General features: G+C 38.0%; 1 protein-coding gene across 1 annotated transcript in view; it reads right to left on the bottom strand.

Annotated features, from left to right (window-relative positions):
• Positions 1–16066, bottom strand: part of GPC6 (glypican 6) — a 715829-nt gene that overhangs the window by 497480 nt on the left and 202283 nt on the right. Inside the window, exon 2 of the mRNA XM_059839216.1 lies at positions 1899–2057. Coding sequence (XP_059695199.1) covers positions 1899–2057 — 159 coding nt within the window. The remainder of the gene's footprint in view (positions 1–1898; positions 2058–16066) is intronic.

Below are 16066 nucleotides of genomic sequence, written 5' to 3'. Positions count from 1 at the left end.
GATTTTACACTGAAAGTCTATTAGGTGAATATATTTTTCCATTAATGTCTTTGCCCTTCTGGAAAGAAGCAGTTTTTCTACACAAGTGAACAATTTTTGAATAGCTTTAAAATAACATTGAAATTCTGAAAGCATACACAAAGTTCAAATGCTCTCTGATAAGACATCACATTGCAAATTCCCTTTAAAACATCAATAATAAGACAGAAGAAACAACTTAGTCTTTTATTCCAGTTTTCTGTGGAGAAGATCCCAGAGGGGAATATTTACACCCAATCAGGAACTTTAAGCCATACCTTACCATCAGCATTAAGACACAGAACTTCAGATTACTGAAAAAGCCATAATGTCTTTAAACTCAATGCAATGCAGAAAGGCCTGAAGTTGACAAAGATTTAGCAAAGTGCTGTCTGAGCTCTGTGGTCAATGAGCCCAGTGTTTTCAGTGTGCTGCATGGTCACTGAACACCAGTGATCACCCCAGTTTCCTTCCAGGAAAATAAAGGCCTGTGCATGCTCTAGATGGTTTGAAATGTCTGTTCTGCTTGCACACTCATCTTGTAATACTGCACACAAATTCTAGATTTTTTTTTTAGATCATTTGAAAACAACTAATTTTTTTAAAATCCACTACTTAAAAAAATTACGTTTTGACATTAAAAAGGGAAGTCATCACAATTCAGAGCAGTGCACAGTCATCCCCACCTTTCAAGGACATTGTCTAAATTACATCAGCATCTGATCTGCTAGAGACTTTCCTTCAGCTTATCTTCATTTTATACTTTTTCCATTCCCTTTTTTTATAATCCATTTTTTCTTCTATGTCATATTGAGAGAATCAATATCAGGAAAAAAAAAATCTTTAACTAGATAATAATACAGAATTACCCTAAGGAGTTAGAGACATATTCACTTCTTTCTGAATGGGACTGAAGAGTTTTGAAGCAAGCTTCCAAGTTCAAAGATAACGCTTCCACAATTCCCCTAAATGTGTGCATATGATCCATTACCTGGGGTTAGCGAGCTTTACCCACCTATTTGCAGGATTTCCACCTACATGCAGCTCTGCAATTCTCTTTGCAATCCTCTTAATGCCAGACTCCTTTCAACTTACACATATGCAGAAATGCTCAGGGTGACACTCAACACAAATACAGATTTCATATTTAGGATAAAACCATGATTTGAAAACATGGGGCACAACCATAAAAACAGCTTAATGTTCAGTATCAAAGACAAACACTTAGCAAATTGTCACACCGTAACCTTGATCTTGAAAAGATCTTATAAAGACTGATTAAAATTAAATAAAACCCTCAAACTGTTCTTTTCTGTTCTTTCTAGGTAGAAAAGATGTGTTCAATCAACTGCTTAAGTAGTTTGTATGATAATCTCTCTCAAACACAACTCCAGGCCTTAGTGTTTGGAAGCCAGAAGCCCTCTTAGAGCCTCTGTACATCACAAGAAAATCATGCAGGAAAAAACCAACAGCCTTAAGGCTATAAAAAGGCAGACTATACAAATACTGCTCTGCAATAACAAAAATCATGGGAGATCCACCGTTCATATTGCAACAGTGAACATAATTAGAAACCTAAATTTTGCATTTTGAACTAGGAGACAAAAATTATAAACCTCTCTATGCATATTTCATCTCTTTTTTCAACATTAGTCAAGCCTGCAGGCACTTAGCAGTCTGATTCTTGATGTCATTGTAATTAAAGGCAATATTCACAAGGCTGATAAACATACTAGCCGTATATTAACCCTTATATTAGCAAAACTGACGATTGTAAATGTGATATCTAATTGTAAATAAAAGAACATTGGAATTTATTATGTATATTATGGATTTTAAATCCCATAACCTTGAAAATAAGTAAATTATATCCAGCCTACCGTCAAACTTCTTGTGCCGGGATACAAAAGTCGTGCGCACAAAGTGACTCGTCTCCTCCACTAAGTTTTCAAACTCCAGTTTGCTCTGTTGGCTTAGCTTGTCCTCCATTTCTGAGGTGCAGCATGTATATTCCTGAGGGCAGATTCTCAAATGTTCCCCTGGAATCATAAGAAAAGAAGAAATTAGAAATATTTTAATATAGACAGAAATGTGCCACAACCAAAAAACACATTATGGGTCTTCAGTTTTGGTGGTACTTAGAGCACCACCAAAACTACAGTTTTTGGTACTTAAAGATCTTGACAGGAAACATCTTGAATTTGTATCAACAGCTTTGCTATAGCTGGGTATTCCTCACAGGGGAGAGGAGACACACTTTGCAGAGTTGTTTTTATACTTCAAAAAGTAAAATTGCCTCACACCAGAAGTGCTCTCCCACACTGAAGAAACCTTCCACATTTACTGAAGCATACTTAAAATCTGAAAAAACTTGCATCCTGTTTGTATTCAAATTGCCTGGAGGAATGTCTAGTGAGATGACCTATTACAAGCCACTCGATCTGTCAAAAATTGCAAAATAAAAACAAAGCATTTGTTGTCAAAACCTGAAGAACAGAAATTATGCATTTTTGTAGACAGGTCCCGCTTGCCCAAGTGCACCAAAACATTGTTCCCTTCTCCCCTTCCTTCCCCTCTTCTTAAGTGTATTTTAATGATTCTGTTTGGGTTTTCTTGGGCAGCATTTCTTGTCAGACTGAGCAAGTGCTCTGCTGAATAGGAGAAAGCAGTGAATAGTTTAATTAATGCTTATGTTATATGGAAATGCAATGTAAAAGGTAATGAAAGCCTCTTATTTAATTCAATAGATTTATCTCTTGAAGCACTCTGCCAGTTCTTCTGACAATATTGCTTTCTTCAGTACAATTTGCACGTGGAAACCAATTCTTCAGCTCATGAAATTAAAATGGTCTGTTATTACATGAAATGTGAATTTCCAATTGACACTGTACTAAGGGTGTCAGAAACATTTAGCTTGGTTTGTACTAAGGCAGAAAATTCTACCATGTCCTCTTGAGAAATAAAGAGAATGATCTGCCTGTATGATTAAAGTTACTTGTAAGGCAATGAAAACATTTAGCTTTCTGTACACCGAATCCTGATTAAAAATCCCTCTGCAAATCTCTTAAAGGTGCAAATAAAATGATATACAAAGCCCAAGGGTTAAATAAATACTGGGGACCTGATTCTCATTTCTATTGAGGCTCCTTTCTACCACTGCTGAGCCATAAAGAAGACTTAAATGCAATTTATACCTACTTTAAGGCTGCTTTTCACCATTCTTATTATGTAGTGAGGAGAACCAGGCCCTAAGTTTTATGCTTCCCAGGGGTATAATACATTTAGCTGCTGCATCATTTTGAAGACAGCATCAAAAAGAGGTTTGCACATGCTTAGAATAAACAGTCTTGAGTTTGCCCTCACCTTATGCGAATTTATGTTTCAGTTCTCGAATTAAGTCTTTTAACTTGAAACTTAGTCATTCCTCAACCCTGACTCCTCATCCCATCTTAATTTGTTTTTTCTGCAAGAGTTCATAATATATGAATTATAATGCCATCAGTTTTCTTTTAGCAGTCTAGGGACTTTTTAAAAGCTCACAGCTATACATCTTCAGAAAGGATAATTTTATTATTATCAGTTACTGTTTGGCAGTACTATCTACAAGTCCCAGCCATGTCCAAATGAACCATGATATAAAACTTTGAACACAAAATTAAAAGTTTTTTACCTGGGGAAAAAAAATTACATTCCATGACCATCAAAATATTGTAAGGATTGCTTCCCATGTCTGCTACACCCTCGCACCACAAGAAATTAATTCCTCTCCATCCTCAAAGTCACACATCTAAGCCATAAACAACACATACAGGGACTGGAGAGCCAGCTGCTGTCAAACATAAAAGATAGTGGCAGACTAATGTTTGCCTTACCCTCTACATCTCTGTCACATTAAACTGCAACTATTCAACAGGTAAGGAAGGTGCCATAATAAGAAACAATAAAGGTTATTTCAGTAACAGTAATGTGAGTTTTTATTAGATGTCAGAAAGACAAGTAAAGTTGAAATATTGTATCATTAGAAACAGTGCTGTGTGCTTGATTAAATAAAAAAAATACCCCATCCATAATGTCTGCAACCCCCTTTCCTCAATAAATCCAGGGTTTTTTTCCTTATTGAAAACACCTACTTTCCCACTTCCAGAGTGGTAGTTTATGCTTTCTATTATGATAATATCCTCTGGCGCCATTGCAACCGAGAATTTTCATAAAATTCAATTTTCTTTCCTCTCTTCATCTGAAGTTCTTATTCCTTTTTGTCTGGCTCTGTTTCTCAGAATTGTCAGGTTATAAGCTGGCCTAATGGTAATCATCATGGCACTGTGCTTAGTAACAGCCATGAGTCTAAATTCTTTAAATCACTATATTAGGCTGAGTATTATGACAAATTAAATTCTATTGAATGGTCATTTTTGGAGGAATAGTAATTTTTTCTTTCTCTGATTAATTTAGAGTCTCAGTTTTGCTTTGCTACAAAAATTATTTCTCACTTTGCCTGCTACAAATTCCTTCAGATTCCTAGAGCATTGTTTTCTTTTACATGTATTTTCATTAGGATTCTTCCTTTTAGTTCACTGGTTATTCCTTCATTCACGAGGGTCTTGACTGCAGAAACTCACATTTATCAGAAACACTCACAACTCCTACATTACGTCATTGAATTTTTCTCCCAACAAAAAATGACTTCTCCTAAATCATCTATACTAGCCACTCACCCTCATCACAAAAATTTTGCTGTACAATAGCAAACTTTTTTCAAAGCACATTTCTAGTTCTTCTCTCCTCCCTGTCCATATATTCCCTGCATTTCTGTAGAAAGAAATAATAATAGAATATATTGTGCTCCTTTTCATATTCTGTTTCAAGATTTTTGCTTCCTTCTCTTTCCTGCACTAGAGGATCAGGTCAGACTACAAATAAAGTAAAAGAAAAAGCATTTTCCATTGGTTTGCATCAACAGAGTCTTTGTATGCATAAGATGTTCAAGCTAATTTTGTAAAAATAAAGCTTTTAGAAAATTTTGCTCATAAGCCCTGCAATGAGCAAACAGCCCACAACTGGCTGCAGTTTCCAGAAGTTGATAATTTGGACAAAAGCTCATGTGCTTTCCTGGGAATGGCAAAGGGAAAGTCTCTGACAAAGTAATTTCTGTATGCTTAATCCTTTTTTTACTTTTAAAAAGCATGATTCTCATTTTGTACTTGTTGTTATCAAACCTTCAACTAATGTTAGAATGGTCATTAGGTCACTCCTTGTAAAAAAAATTAAAAAACATACACACTTTTCTTAGCATAAAAGTAGGGGGTTTGTTTGTTTGGTTTTTATATTGTGTTTTGCTGGGGGGGAAGGGTTGTGATTTTGTTTTTTTTTGTTTGGTTGGATTTTTGATTGGTTTTTGGTTTGTTGTTGTTGTTAGTTTGTATATTTTAATTAAGGGATTTGTGCTTTATTTTGGACTTTTTTATTCTTTTGTGCAAATCTGTGACCTAAGAGGCTGTTTGGATTGGAAATAATGCAGGCTAATTTGATTGTGCTTCCTCTAATTTTTTGAATTGGATCATTTACAATTTGCATTTTTTAAAACATTGTTCTATTACCACAGAAAGTGTTTAATCACTAATTTGTGTATTTACACACCTCAAGTATTTTGCAGGCTGAAAATGTGCTCCTAACTAATGTACCAGTTCTTGCCTTGGGAAACTCCATATGGTCTAGGTTCTTATGCTAATTTTAGCAACAATTTTTGTGGCACGAGTGGCATTGGTTATAACTGATTAGTTTTTCCTTGTTGCAAATGGTGTCTCCCCAAACAAGTTTGACATGAATGTAGTTACACTGCACCAGGCTGAACAGCTACTAACTCAGTATTTCCAGCAACCTACCACAACTCTTCTAACCACTGTTTCCAGCTGAAGATGCTGACCTACATATCTCTCCTCATGTGGCTTATGTTATATAAATCAAATCAATTGCCTACTACAAATTCAGCTACCAGTATTCAATTTCAGTTTTATTACAGCTGTAATCTCACACCTGCCTTCACATGATCCAAATTGGCAAGTTTTGCAGTTGAATTTGGCAATCCTGCTAGCAATGCTGCTTTGAAGTGTGATAAAGCAATTTATAAAGCACTTGTTTTATATTCAGATGTATTACTGTTTGGTGTCCTTAAAATGTGCTACAAAACTCAGAAGTCTTTAAAAAATCACAACTTACAGCTCTCAAGCTGAATAAATGCTTTTACTGCGTATCAAAATGCCAGAACTGATCTGAGAGTGGTAACTGCTTGCAGAAGATACAGTCTGAAGGATCAGTAAACCCTATGGAATATAACACTACCCTCAACAATTTAACCACCAGATTTCCTGAAAGTCTTGGTTATATTATTAAAATTGAAGTATTATCACATAACATATTTATGATCAGGCAGAATTTTTTATGGGTCATGTTGCAAGTTTAGCAATTTTGGAAGAAATTCTTTCTCAGGCAGTCAAAATTTTATAGTTCCTTTTCTAATCGTAAATTTAAAGCCCTGATAGTGTCTGTTCACAGAATGGTAAGGCTAGCTGTATGACTGGGGAGAATAGAAGCATAATCACCACCCTGCTTCATAAATCCAGAAATTAATAAAAATTATTAAATAAAAGGTGTAAAATAAAGATGTGCTTTCAAACTTGATCACTTGGTATGCATCAACAGAGCCTAAAAGAAGAAAAAGCAGCTCTACATTCTTCATCTTACAGGTTACATTGATGTAATTTGTCCTTGTCATTAGCTGTGCTCTTTGAAACTTGAAATACTTGCTTCAGACCTGCTCATATTCAGCCACTTGTGGAGAAAGCAGTGGAATTTATTACAGGTATAAGCTTTAACAAAGACAAGTATCTAGTAGTGCACCTGGAACAGAATAGCCAGAGAGCCCAGTACATGCTGACACCTGCGTGGCTGGGGAGCTGCCGTGCTGAAAAGCATGGGGGCTCCTAGGGGACAACATGAGGCAACCATACCCTGCAGCAGCAGATGTAAATCTGATACTGGGTTGCATCCCCAGGGGCATTTCTAGCAGAGGTAGAGACATGATCATCCCCCTATACTCAGTGCTTGTTGTGCTGCACCTGGAGCACTGTCCCCATTCTGGTCCCCACAAGACAAGAAAGATGCAGACTGGAGAGGGTATAAAGGAACATCATGAAGATTATCAAAAAGACTGGAGTGTAAGGAATGACTGAAAGAGTCAGGGTTTCTTTCTCTGGAGAAAGAGAAGGCTCAGGTGGGACCCAATGAAAGTATTACAGAACTTAAAGGGATGGGGTGGGACCCTTAAAGGCTCAGGTGGGACCCAATGAAAGTATTACAGAACTTAAAGGGATGGGGTGGGACCCTTAAAGGCTCAGGTGGGACCCAATCAAAGTATTACAGAACTTAAAGGGATGGGGTGGGACCCTTAAAGGCTCAGGTGGGACCCAATCAAAGTATTACAGAACAAAGAGGATGGGGCATCTTTCTTCACAAGGATCCACATGGAGAAGACAAGCGGCAAAAGGTACAAATTGTACCAGGAGAAGATTCATCTTGGCATAAGAAAGAAATTTGTTGAAGTGAGAACTGACTGACTAGTCACTGGGACAACCTCCCCAGGGACATGGTGGATGCTGCATTGCTGGAGGTTTCCAGGATTTGACTGGACAGGGTGTTAGTTAACCCCACTGGGGCTCCCCTTCCCTCAGTACCTGAGACCAGATGATCTGACAGCATTCCTTTCAAAGTGGGTTCTTCTGTGGTTCTGTGATTGGTTACTTCAGAACTTCCTACCTCTCAGAATTATAAAGGACTGGAACCACTTGACTTCTGTTTCTAAGTTAACATTTTCCACCCAATTTTCTGTATTGTTTATTATTGTAAAAGATAATTTTAAAACGATGATAAATAGAGTTAAAAGAAAAAACCTCATTCAACTTTAACCCTTGCCCACCGTTTTGAGATTTGGATCATTTTCAGTATGGGTGATGATGTTTCTGAATGCCTACTTTTTGAAGTTTTCAATTTAAGTTCTCTGGTGAAATCAGGAGCATAGGAAACTTTTAATGATCACATTATAGATTTTCTATTAGCGAAAGCTATACTTCAGTATACTTACACCATTCTGTCACACGTCTGCCAAGACAAAACAGTGCTGTAGAATATTTTGACTGACAATCACCTTTAATTTGAAAAAAAACCCAAGCAGCACTATCATGTTTTCTGCATTAACTTTTTTAGCAGTTAAAAATAAATTAGAAACATGAATTTTAGCATTTCAGGCAATATCCAAACAGCAAAAATTAAAATATAATTTTGTTGGACAAAACCCTGTTCTCTAACCAAAAAGCCCTAAGGCTCCGTCTGACTTTGTAATTATCTTCTCTGTGGGGTATAACAGCCCTGCAAGCAGCCTCTGTAAAACTGCACCTGACATTTAAGTCACAGATTGAACTTTCCTACTCAAACTAAAAGGAAACAGGTTATGTTTTAAATTAATTCCATCGTAATATTGGCCTGACAAGTGATGACAGGAGCAATATTTGCACAGAAAATGACAGCTGGAGGAAGGGAGGGAAACCTGTCTGTAACATACAGATCGTGCCATCAGACACACCTCCCCTAATTTTAATCAAAGGAATATTGAACTTGAAAACCTTTTATGTCTGGTGGACTCCAAGAAACCTGTACAACTGCCCCAAAAATAAAACTGACTCATCTGTTTGCGATGGAACTCAAATCATCTTTGCTCAGATTCCTTTTGTTCCTTGACTTCTTTGAGGTCAATTAAAAAATGAATGCCTTCCAAACAGACTGATAATTAGTTAACAGTCTCTTCATTACAGGTCCCACAGGGAACATTCATTTACAAGAAGCCCTGACCCTGCTGTCCTTGGGAAGATTTCAGTAATAAGTTACCGAAGCCGAGGCCAAGGCAAACTTGTTCAGACTAAGACTATACAGATGCTAAGGAAAGAACTGAAGTCCCTTGAGTATTCCCAACTAAACTACTAGAAGCAGTACCACTACTCCAACACTCAGGATCATTTTATTTTCCAAGCATACACAGTCAGACAAATTGTTTTTTGATAACACAGTTTGTGAGAAGAATCTCTAGTTACCTCTTGGAGAGTGTATAACTGGCTTTGTGCTCAGTGCCTTGTGGAAAGCAAACAGCAAGGCTGTGATTCAGCACCAACAGTTTCATCATCTCACTGGCTACATGGCTGCAATTTTCTGATTTCAAAGCATGCTCCCACCTGGGAACAGCAACCAATTCCCCCTCCCCCTGAATTGATTTTTGCTGTTTATTATGTTCCCTACTATAATAGCAGAAATATCTTATATACCATTATAGGGAGAAGTAGAATACAAGCAGCACATTTCTTTACCATGACCATAAAACACATTGCAAGGGAGGCTTTAATTTAATCAGCCCTTGGAACAATTTAATGATTAAGATAGCAGGATGAGATTGTACACATTCATGTATTTATAAAGATTTTAATCAACATTCTTCATGTAAAACTGAAATCCAAAGATGTGATTGTACCACAGGGTGTATCAGAGACAGATTTACATCCCTTAGGTCATATAGCCCCCCGAAATACTGTTGCAGTAGGAGAGCATGCTAGGCTTAGCTTCCCAGGATTAACTGGGTATGCTGTACTGCCCAAACCAGTCCTCAAGATAGTTATACCATTACTAATATACATGCATCAAAGGTTAAAGCTGAATGGGATACAGTAATGCCATTTGATTGAATTGTCAAGTGTATTTTAAAGCTGTGCAGATCCCTTGCTAAGCACTGTATTGTCATATTGCATAAAATCCATGTTTCTAAAATACTAAACTTAACGACAACTGTTTAAGAGTCATTAATCAAAGTGCTCTCCTCTTATTCTCTTATATTGATGCCTTCAATCAGCCCAGTGAAACCTTTCTGTGCTACCATTAAGCAGATTAATCTACATTTTTGTCTTCTGATTAATAATGACATGCTTTCCTGCAATGCCAGTCACAGAAACAGCTCAGGAAGACAAACATGATAATGTTGAGTTGGTCATAAGTCATAGGCTGTAATGGATACACCAGTGGTTAAGACTCCGGTGCCTCTGCCATAAACTCTTTATTGAAATATTTTTCAGCCTAATCTCTTTCTGAGTTCCTTCAGGAAAAAGACAGTACAAAAAGGGAGGCTACAATTTGTAAAGATCTGAGAGTCCTGTTATCAAGGTCATGACTCAAGGTCTACCCATGAAATTTAGGTCCAGAATTGCTGGCATCTGTCCTGTGATTTCTGTTTGGAGCAAACACTGTGAAAAGCAAAATGCCTCTACCAGTTCCTAAGTATTAACCTTACTGTGACACAAGTTGTAAGGCAAGAAGCAAAGCACTTTCTCCCAGTTTGTGTATCTTTGACTTTATAAAGAAGGGGGGAAAACACTTTTTTTTTCTTTTTTGTTTTCCCCCAGAGAAACATGCTAAGAATACGTCAACAAGTATAATGGCCAGAGAAAGCACTCAATGGAAGAGAGGCCAAATGCTGCAAAAAATAATGTCCTGTTACCCCCTTGCAGAACTTCTGTGGTCTGCGAGCCAAATTTGGTGCAAGTTTACTTGTCCCTGGCTTGGTTCTGCAGATCCAATCACTGTCACAATGTGAGAGAGACCCTGCTAAAGCCAAATAAGTACTGGAAGCAAGGCACAGACAGAATTGTGGGAGATTCAAGAAGAAAACTACTGATATGGGAAGGTGTAAAACCCTACAGGAAAAAAAAGTGACAAACTGGAGGGTGGCAGTGAAGAAACAAGAAAAAACAGCTAATTCCTAACCTAAACAATGACTGCATGAACACCTGAGAGTTATCTGGTGATTTATCACTGATGGTAACTATTGCTTAGCCTCATAGCTCATTGGTCCTAGTTGGACATGTTCTGCAGTGACTCTGGGAGCCTTGACTCAAAGGGGTCATGGGAAAAATTTCCCAAATGCTCCTCCTGATCAGACAAGTAGAAGATACCACAGTAGGTGGGTGCCTTTTTCTGCATATGGCCTCTCCTTCAGGTGGGAGAGTCTCAGAACTACAGAAATAAGTATATACGTTTTTCTTAAAGGCGTAGAAGAGAATGTCCTATAACTTTCCACAGTAAATCTTATGCAAGTAAAGAATTCAGACCATTTCTGCCCACTCTGATGAAAATCAACACTGCTGAAATGACTCTCCTTCAGTAACAGAAGATACCAGCTGACACAGGAGGAAGAAATACAGTACAGATATCCACAGAGAATGGGCCAGAGGGAAGTCCCCTCATGAATCATATTTTTTTCCTATTGAATAACTACTTTCAGACTGTTTTGTTTCACTTATGTGACAAATTTAACTTCATGGAACTGAAAATAACCATGTGTTAAAGCATGCATAAAAATATTCTGAATTACAAAGCTTCTCATTATCAATATGAAACAAAGGTTTCTCACTGAATATTGTCAACTGTATAATGCAAACAGAAATTCTATATTAATAAAACCATGTATAGGCAAATGTTTTACGAATATGCAAGAAATTCTAAAACATTTTCAATAAATTATATTTCTTTTGGAATCTCAGGGTTTGGCAGTGAAGCCTGACATTCTTGAAATCCTGCTCATTGCTGCTTTCAGATTCTCATTTTCAATAACTTGCTGTCACATCCTGTAGAAACCGGGTGGGGGTGTCCAGGTCCTCTTGGAAAGCTTGTCTATCTTTCAGACAAGCTGGACTCATTGGCATCCTCTGAAGAGGGAGGCAGCTGGTGTGTGTGCGACTAATGCTGCCTGGGATGGGTTTGGACTGAAGGTGGTTCAGAAAACAGTGCTGTCACTCTTCAGCAGAATTTGGAAAGTTTTGAAGGGTTCTTGAGCATGGATTAAAAGGTTTCTTTCCTTTTAGAAGCCCAGTGCTGTCTCAGAGCTTGCCAATTTTCATAATCTCTGAGGTTTCCACATTATAGGAGATAGAAATTCTCTTAGCTGCCAGTTCAGGTACAGTTCTCAAGTTTCTGTCTCTTTAACCATGTGTATCCAAGGGCTATAGCCATATCCCTCAACAAAAAATACCTGGCGACTGATAAATATGGTTAGAGGGGCTTGCAGCCATGCTTGACAGGGAAAATCCCCTTTTATGCACCTAAAAATTTTGGGTGAGGGCTTGAGCTAATTTCTTAGATCATTTTCAAAAAAAGATCCTGACAGGATGGATTGTTGCTTTGCTTGACTTTAGGATCCCTCTGCTCTAGAGTGGGATCTGGACAGGCTGGATGGATGGGAAAGGCCAGTTGTATGAGGTTCAACAAGGGGACATTCCTGCACCTGGGTCCCAGCAGCCCCACTCACTCCTACAGACTGAGGGCAGAGTGGCCAAAGAGCTGCCCATTGGAAAAGGACCTGGGGGTGCTGGTCAACAGTCAGATGTACCAGCCAGTGAGTGCCCAGGTGGCCAAGAAGGCCAATGGCATCCTGGCCTGTATCAGCAATCGTGTGGCCAGCAGGACCAGGGCACAGACTGTCCCCTTGTAGGCAGCACTGGTGAGGCCACACCTTGAGTCCTGTGTCCAGTCCTGGGCCCCTCACTGTGAGAAAGACTTTGAGATCTGGAGTGTTTCCAGAGAAGGGCACCAGAACTGATGAAGGCTCTAGAGCACAAGTCTTGTGAGGAGTGGCTGGGGGAGTGGGGGATGTTTAGCCTGGAGAAAAGGAAACTCAGGGTAGAGTCCCTACAACTGCCCAAAAGGAGGGCAAGGTGGAGGCTGGTGCCTTCTCCTAGATAACAAGTATGAGGACAAGAGGAAATGGCCTTAAGTTGTGCCAGGGTAGGTTTAGACGGATATTAGGAAAAATTTCTTCATGGAAAGTGTTGTCAAGCCCTGTAACAGGCTGCCCCAGGAAATGCTTGAGTTGCCATCCCTGGAGATATTTAAAAGATGTGCAGATGTGGCTCTTAGGAACATGGATTTTGGTGGCCTTGGCAGTGCTGAGTTGTTAGTTGGTCTCTCTTCATGGTCTTTTCCAATATAATGATTCTATAATTCTAACAATGAATTAGAGAAGGGTGCTTCAGAGGTCCTGGCAGAGCAGGCATGACATTGTCCTTGACTTTAAGTGGTTTCCCAGCTTGAAGGAGGATACAGTGCAGGTGCGTCCTGCACTGCTGAGGCTGCAAGCTTGGGAATGTAGGCAGTGTAATGAATGCAGCGTAATAGAAAAACCTGTTTGCTACATCATGGTGTTTTTTTCAATCAATATTTTCCAGCAGAACACTGTTTGCTCTGAAAAAACCTAAAGCTCACTCTAATTAACAGAAACTACGCTTCCATAATATCATCCAGCCACAGTAATCACTGCCAAGAGGAAAAAGAAAGCTTTTTAGAGGATAGCAGCTTAGCCACAAGAACTTCCCTTTTCCACAATTCCCAGTAGTGTTTGAGATCTAATCTATTGTTAGCCCTACAGAGTGGGCATTTTGTTTCTTGTTCATGTGGGACTTCTTGTTTTGGTTTGATTTTGCTTTGGTTTTTGTTTTGTTTTTTTTTTTTTTTCCCCTGCATTTAGACACAAAACCAGTCTGAACAATTTCTTTTTAGCTTTTTTTTATTATTGTACTTCTATCAATACCCTCTATGGACTGTGATACTTGGTAAGGGTCAGGGTCTTCAAAATCAATAACTGAATGTTTCTTGCTCCTCAAGTGTTTTAATGTTAAAGGTTTGACCTTTATGATTAAAGCTCAGCTTGAAAGGAAATCCCTTTAGGTGTCTGAAGTCTTCTCTTACGTAACCACATTTTTGAATGGACATTTTTGACTGTGTAAATGAAAAGCCTTCGGTGCTCTTTTACAGATTTAATCAAAGCATTTAAATATAGAAGAATAAAGTAATAAGCTATACTTTTTCTATCAGTCCTTTAGAGAATTACTTTTACCTTGTTAATATACCTTTTTGGGGGGCCCATTTCTTTAGTACAATCACAGCTTTTGACTGGCACCTTACAGCAGTGACTAGCCTCCTGTTAATTCGTGGTTATTTTATAAGCCACACTTTAAGAAACCCAAAACTCCAGAAAAAAAAACCAAACTTTGAAAAAATGTATTTATTGAAAGAACATCATCTTCATGATATGATAGGCATCATATTTTCCTTGAAGAAGCTTAATAATTCTTCTTCATTACGACTAATTGGGATATTTCCTATAGAGAATAGTAAGCACTCTTTGTTACTATTTACTCTGTGTACTTTGGCTGACAACACAGACAGATAGCATCCAAAGTGAGCACTTGTCTCTTGGAGAAAACTCTTTGCAGATCAACAGCAGACTGAGCCAGAAAGAAAGTTGGCAAACACTATGTCAAAGTCCTTTGTGCTTTTTGCCTTTAGTATAAATAACACACTAAGGCATCTGTCTGATTTCAGATCACCTTGAGTACATTCCTGTCTTAGCTCCTTCTCTCAGAAGCTACTCAGAATAAAGTATTCCCTGTCCTCTGCTGCATGGATGGAGCCAAATTAAGGCATAACAGTAATGACAGGCAAAAATGTAAGGAAGTCTCTGAGGATGTCTGTACGAACCTCAAATGACTGCCCACCTTATCCCAAAAACTGGTAAAAACAGCTATAAAATTCATAAACCCATGCAAGCCAGCATTGCAGATGTAGATATGATGATTCCAGGTTTTGTTCTTATCTTTGAAGTTCTAAATCTAAGGATTTCTCATTCCCTGTGGGAGGGCCCATTGACTTCCCTGGGTGCCTTGGGTTAACCCATTTGAATTTGCCTTCCTTTATTCTCTTTCTCCCTTCTCCTCCTCTTTGCAGAGAGCCTTGTTGCCCTGCCAAGGGGCTCTGTGATTGTGCCATCTGGGCAAAAGTGGTGCTTATTTACACCCCTAATAGGGAGTGACTGTGATTATCTATAGAAATCCCTGCAAACAGCAAGAATAAATCTCTAAAATAATAGCTAGGTCAACATGCACATTATTCCAATAAGAATCATGTGTATCTAGGAAATAGCAATATTTTGGGATTTTTTTTTTTTTTGATAAACTATGAACTATATTTCAACCCTGTGCTCAACAGCAGCAGCAGTAAATATATTACAGCACTTTTTGTTGCTCTGTTGGACTAATATATGCCTAAAATCTTGGGCCTGGAAAATTTCGGGTTTTTTCACCTTGACAAAAAATTGTGAAGAATAAAATAGTTCTAGGCAATATAATATTCTTTAAATATTAGTTACTAGTAATTTCTAAAGCCTATAAAGTTGATATCTTCAGCAGTAGTATTGAATGTCCTAATAAAACTCACATTATCCTTTTCCTTATCACTGTCTGCGCTGATTATCAAAAGTAAATAATATATACTGTATTTTCCTTGTATATCACAAATAGAGTTATAAAAGATGACTGACAAGTTTCAGTTAATGAATACATCTAGTAAACTATAGGCGGAAAAACATCAAACTGTCTTTCCCAGCCTTTACAGAGTAAATGTCTGCAAGTAAAGGTAACGTCTGCAATTACTAAGAAAAAAAAAAGTTGTGTGGTAAAATGTGCAAAGCATCTAAAAGAAGATCTCCACTCACTGTCATTTCTATATGTGCTTTAAGGTACTGCAGAACTGTGTCACAATTGAACATCAACTTGCAAAGTCTCTTTCCTGGTTTGATTCATGGGCAATAAGGTGACCCAGGAGATGGAACTTTGCTCTGAGGTGGTGATTTACAGAATCAAACTGGAAATAGTGAACATTTGCAAAACACTGTATATGCTATTAAAAGCACAGAGTGACAAAAAAAACTTTTTCTTCTCGTGAAACTGTTGAAAAAACTGGAATGGTTTGGCTGCCTCTGGGACAAAGAGTATATCAAGATCAGTCTGCACATGGAGGGCTTATGAGATAAGGCAACAAATCACATTCTGCAAAAGAAATCATCAGCAAACAAGCCAGAATTCTTTATGAAAAAGTCATATACAAAATATACACATCTGCCAGTAAA

This window comes from Haemorhous mexicanus, chromosome 2 (genome assembly GCF_027477595.1).
Source record: "Haemorhous mexicanus isolate bHaeMex1 chromosome 2, bHaeMex1.pri, whole genome shotgun sequence".
Taxonomy (NCBI): domain Eukaryota; kingdom Metazoa; phylum Chordata; class Aves; order Passeriformes; family Fringillidae; genus Haemorhous; species Haemorhous mexicanus.
The sequence above is the reverse complement of the archived record's forward strand: the minus strand, read 5'-3'. Positions and strand labels throughout refer to the sequence as shown.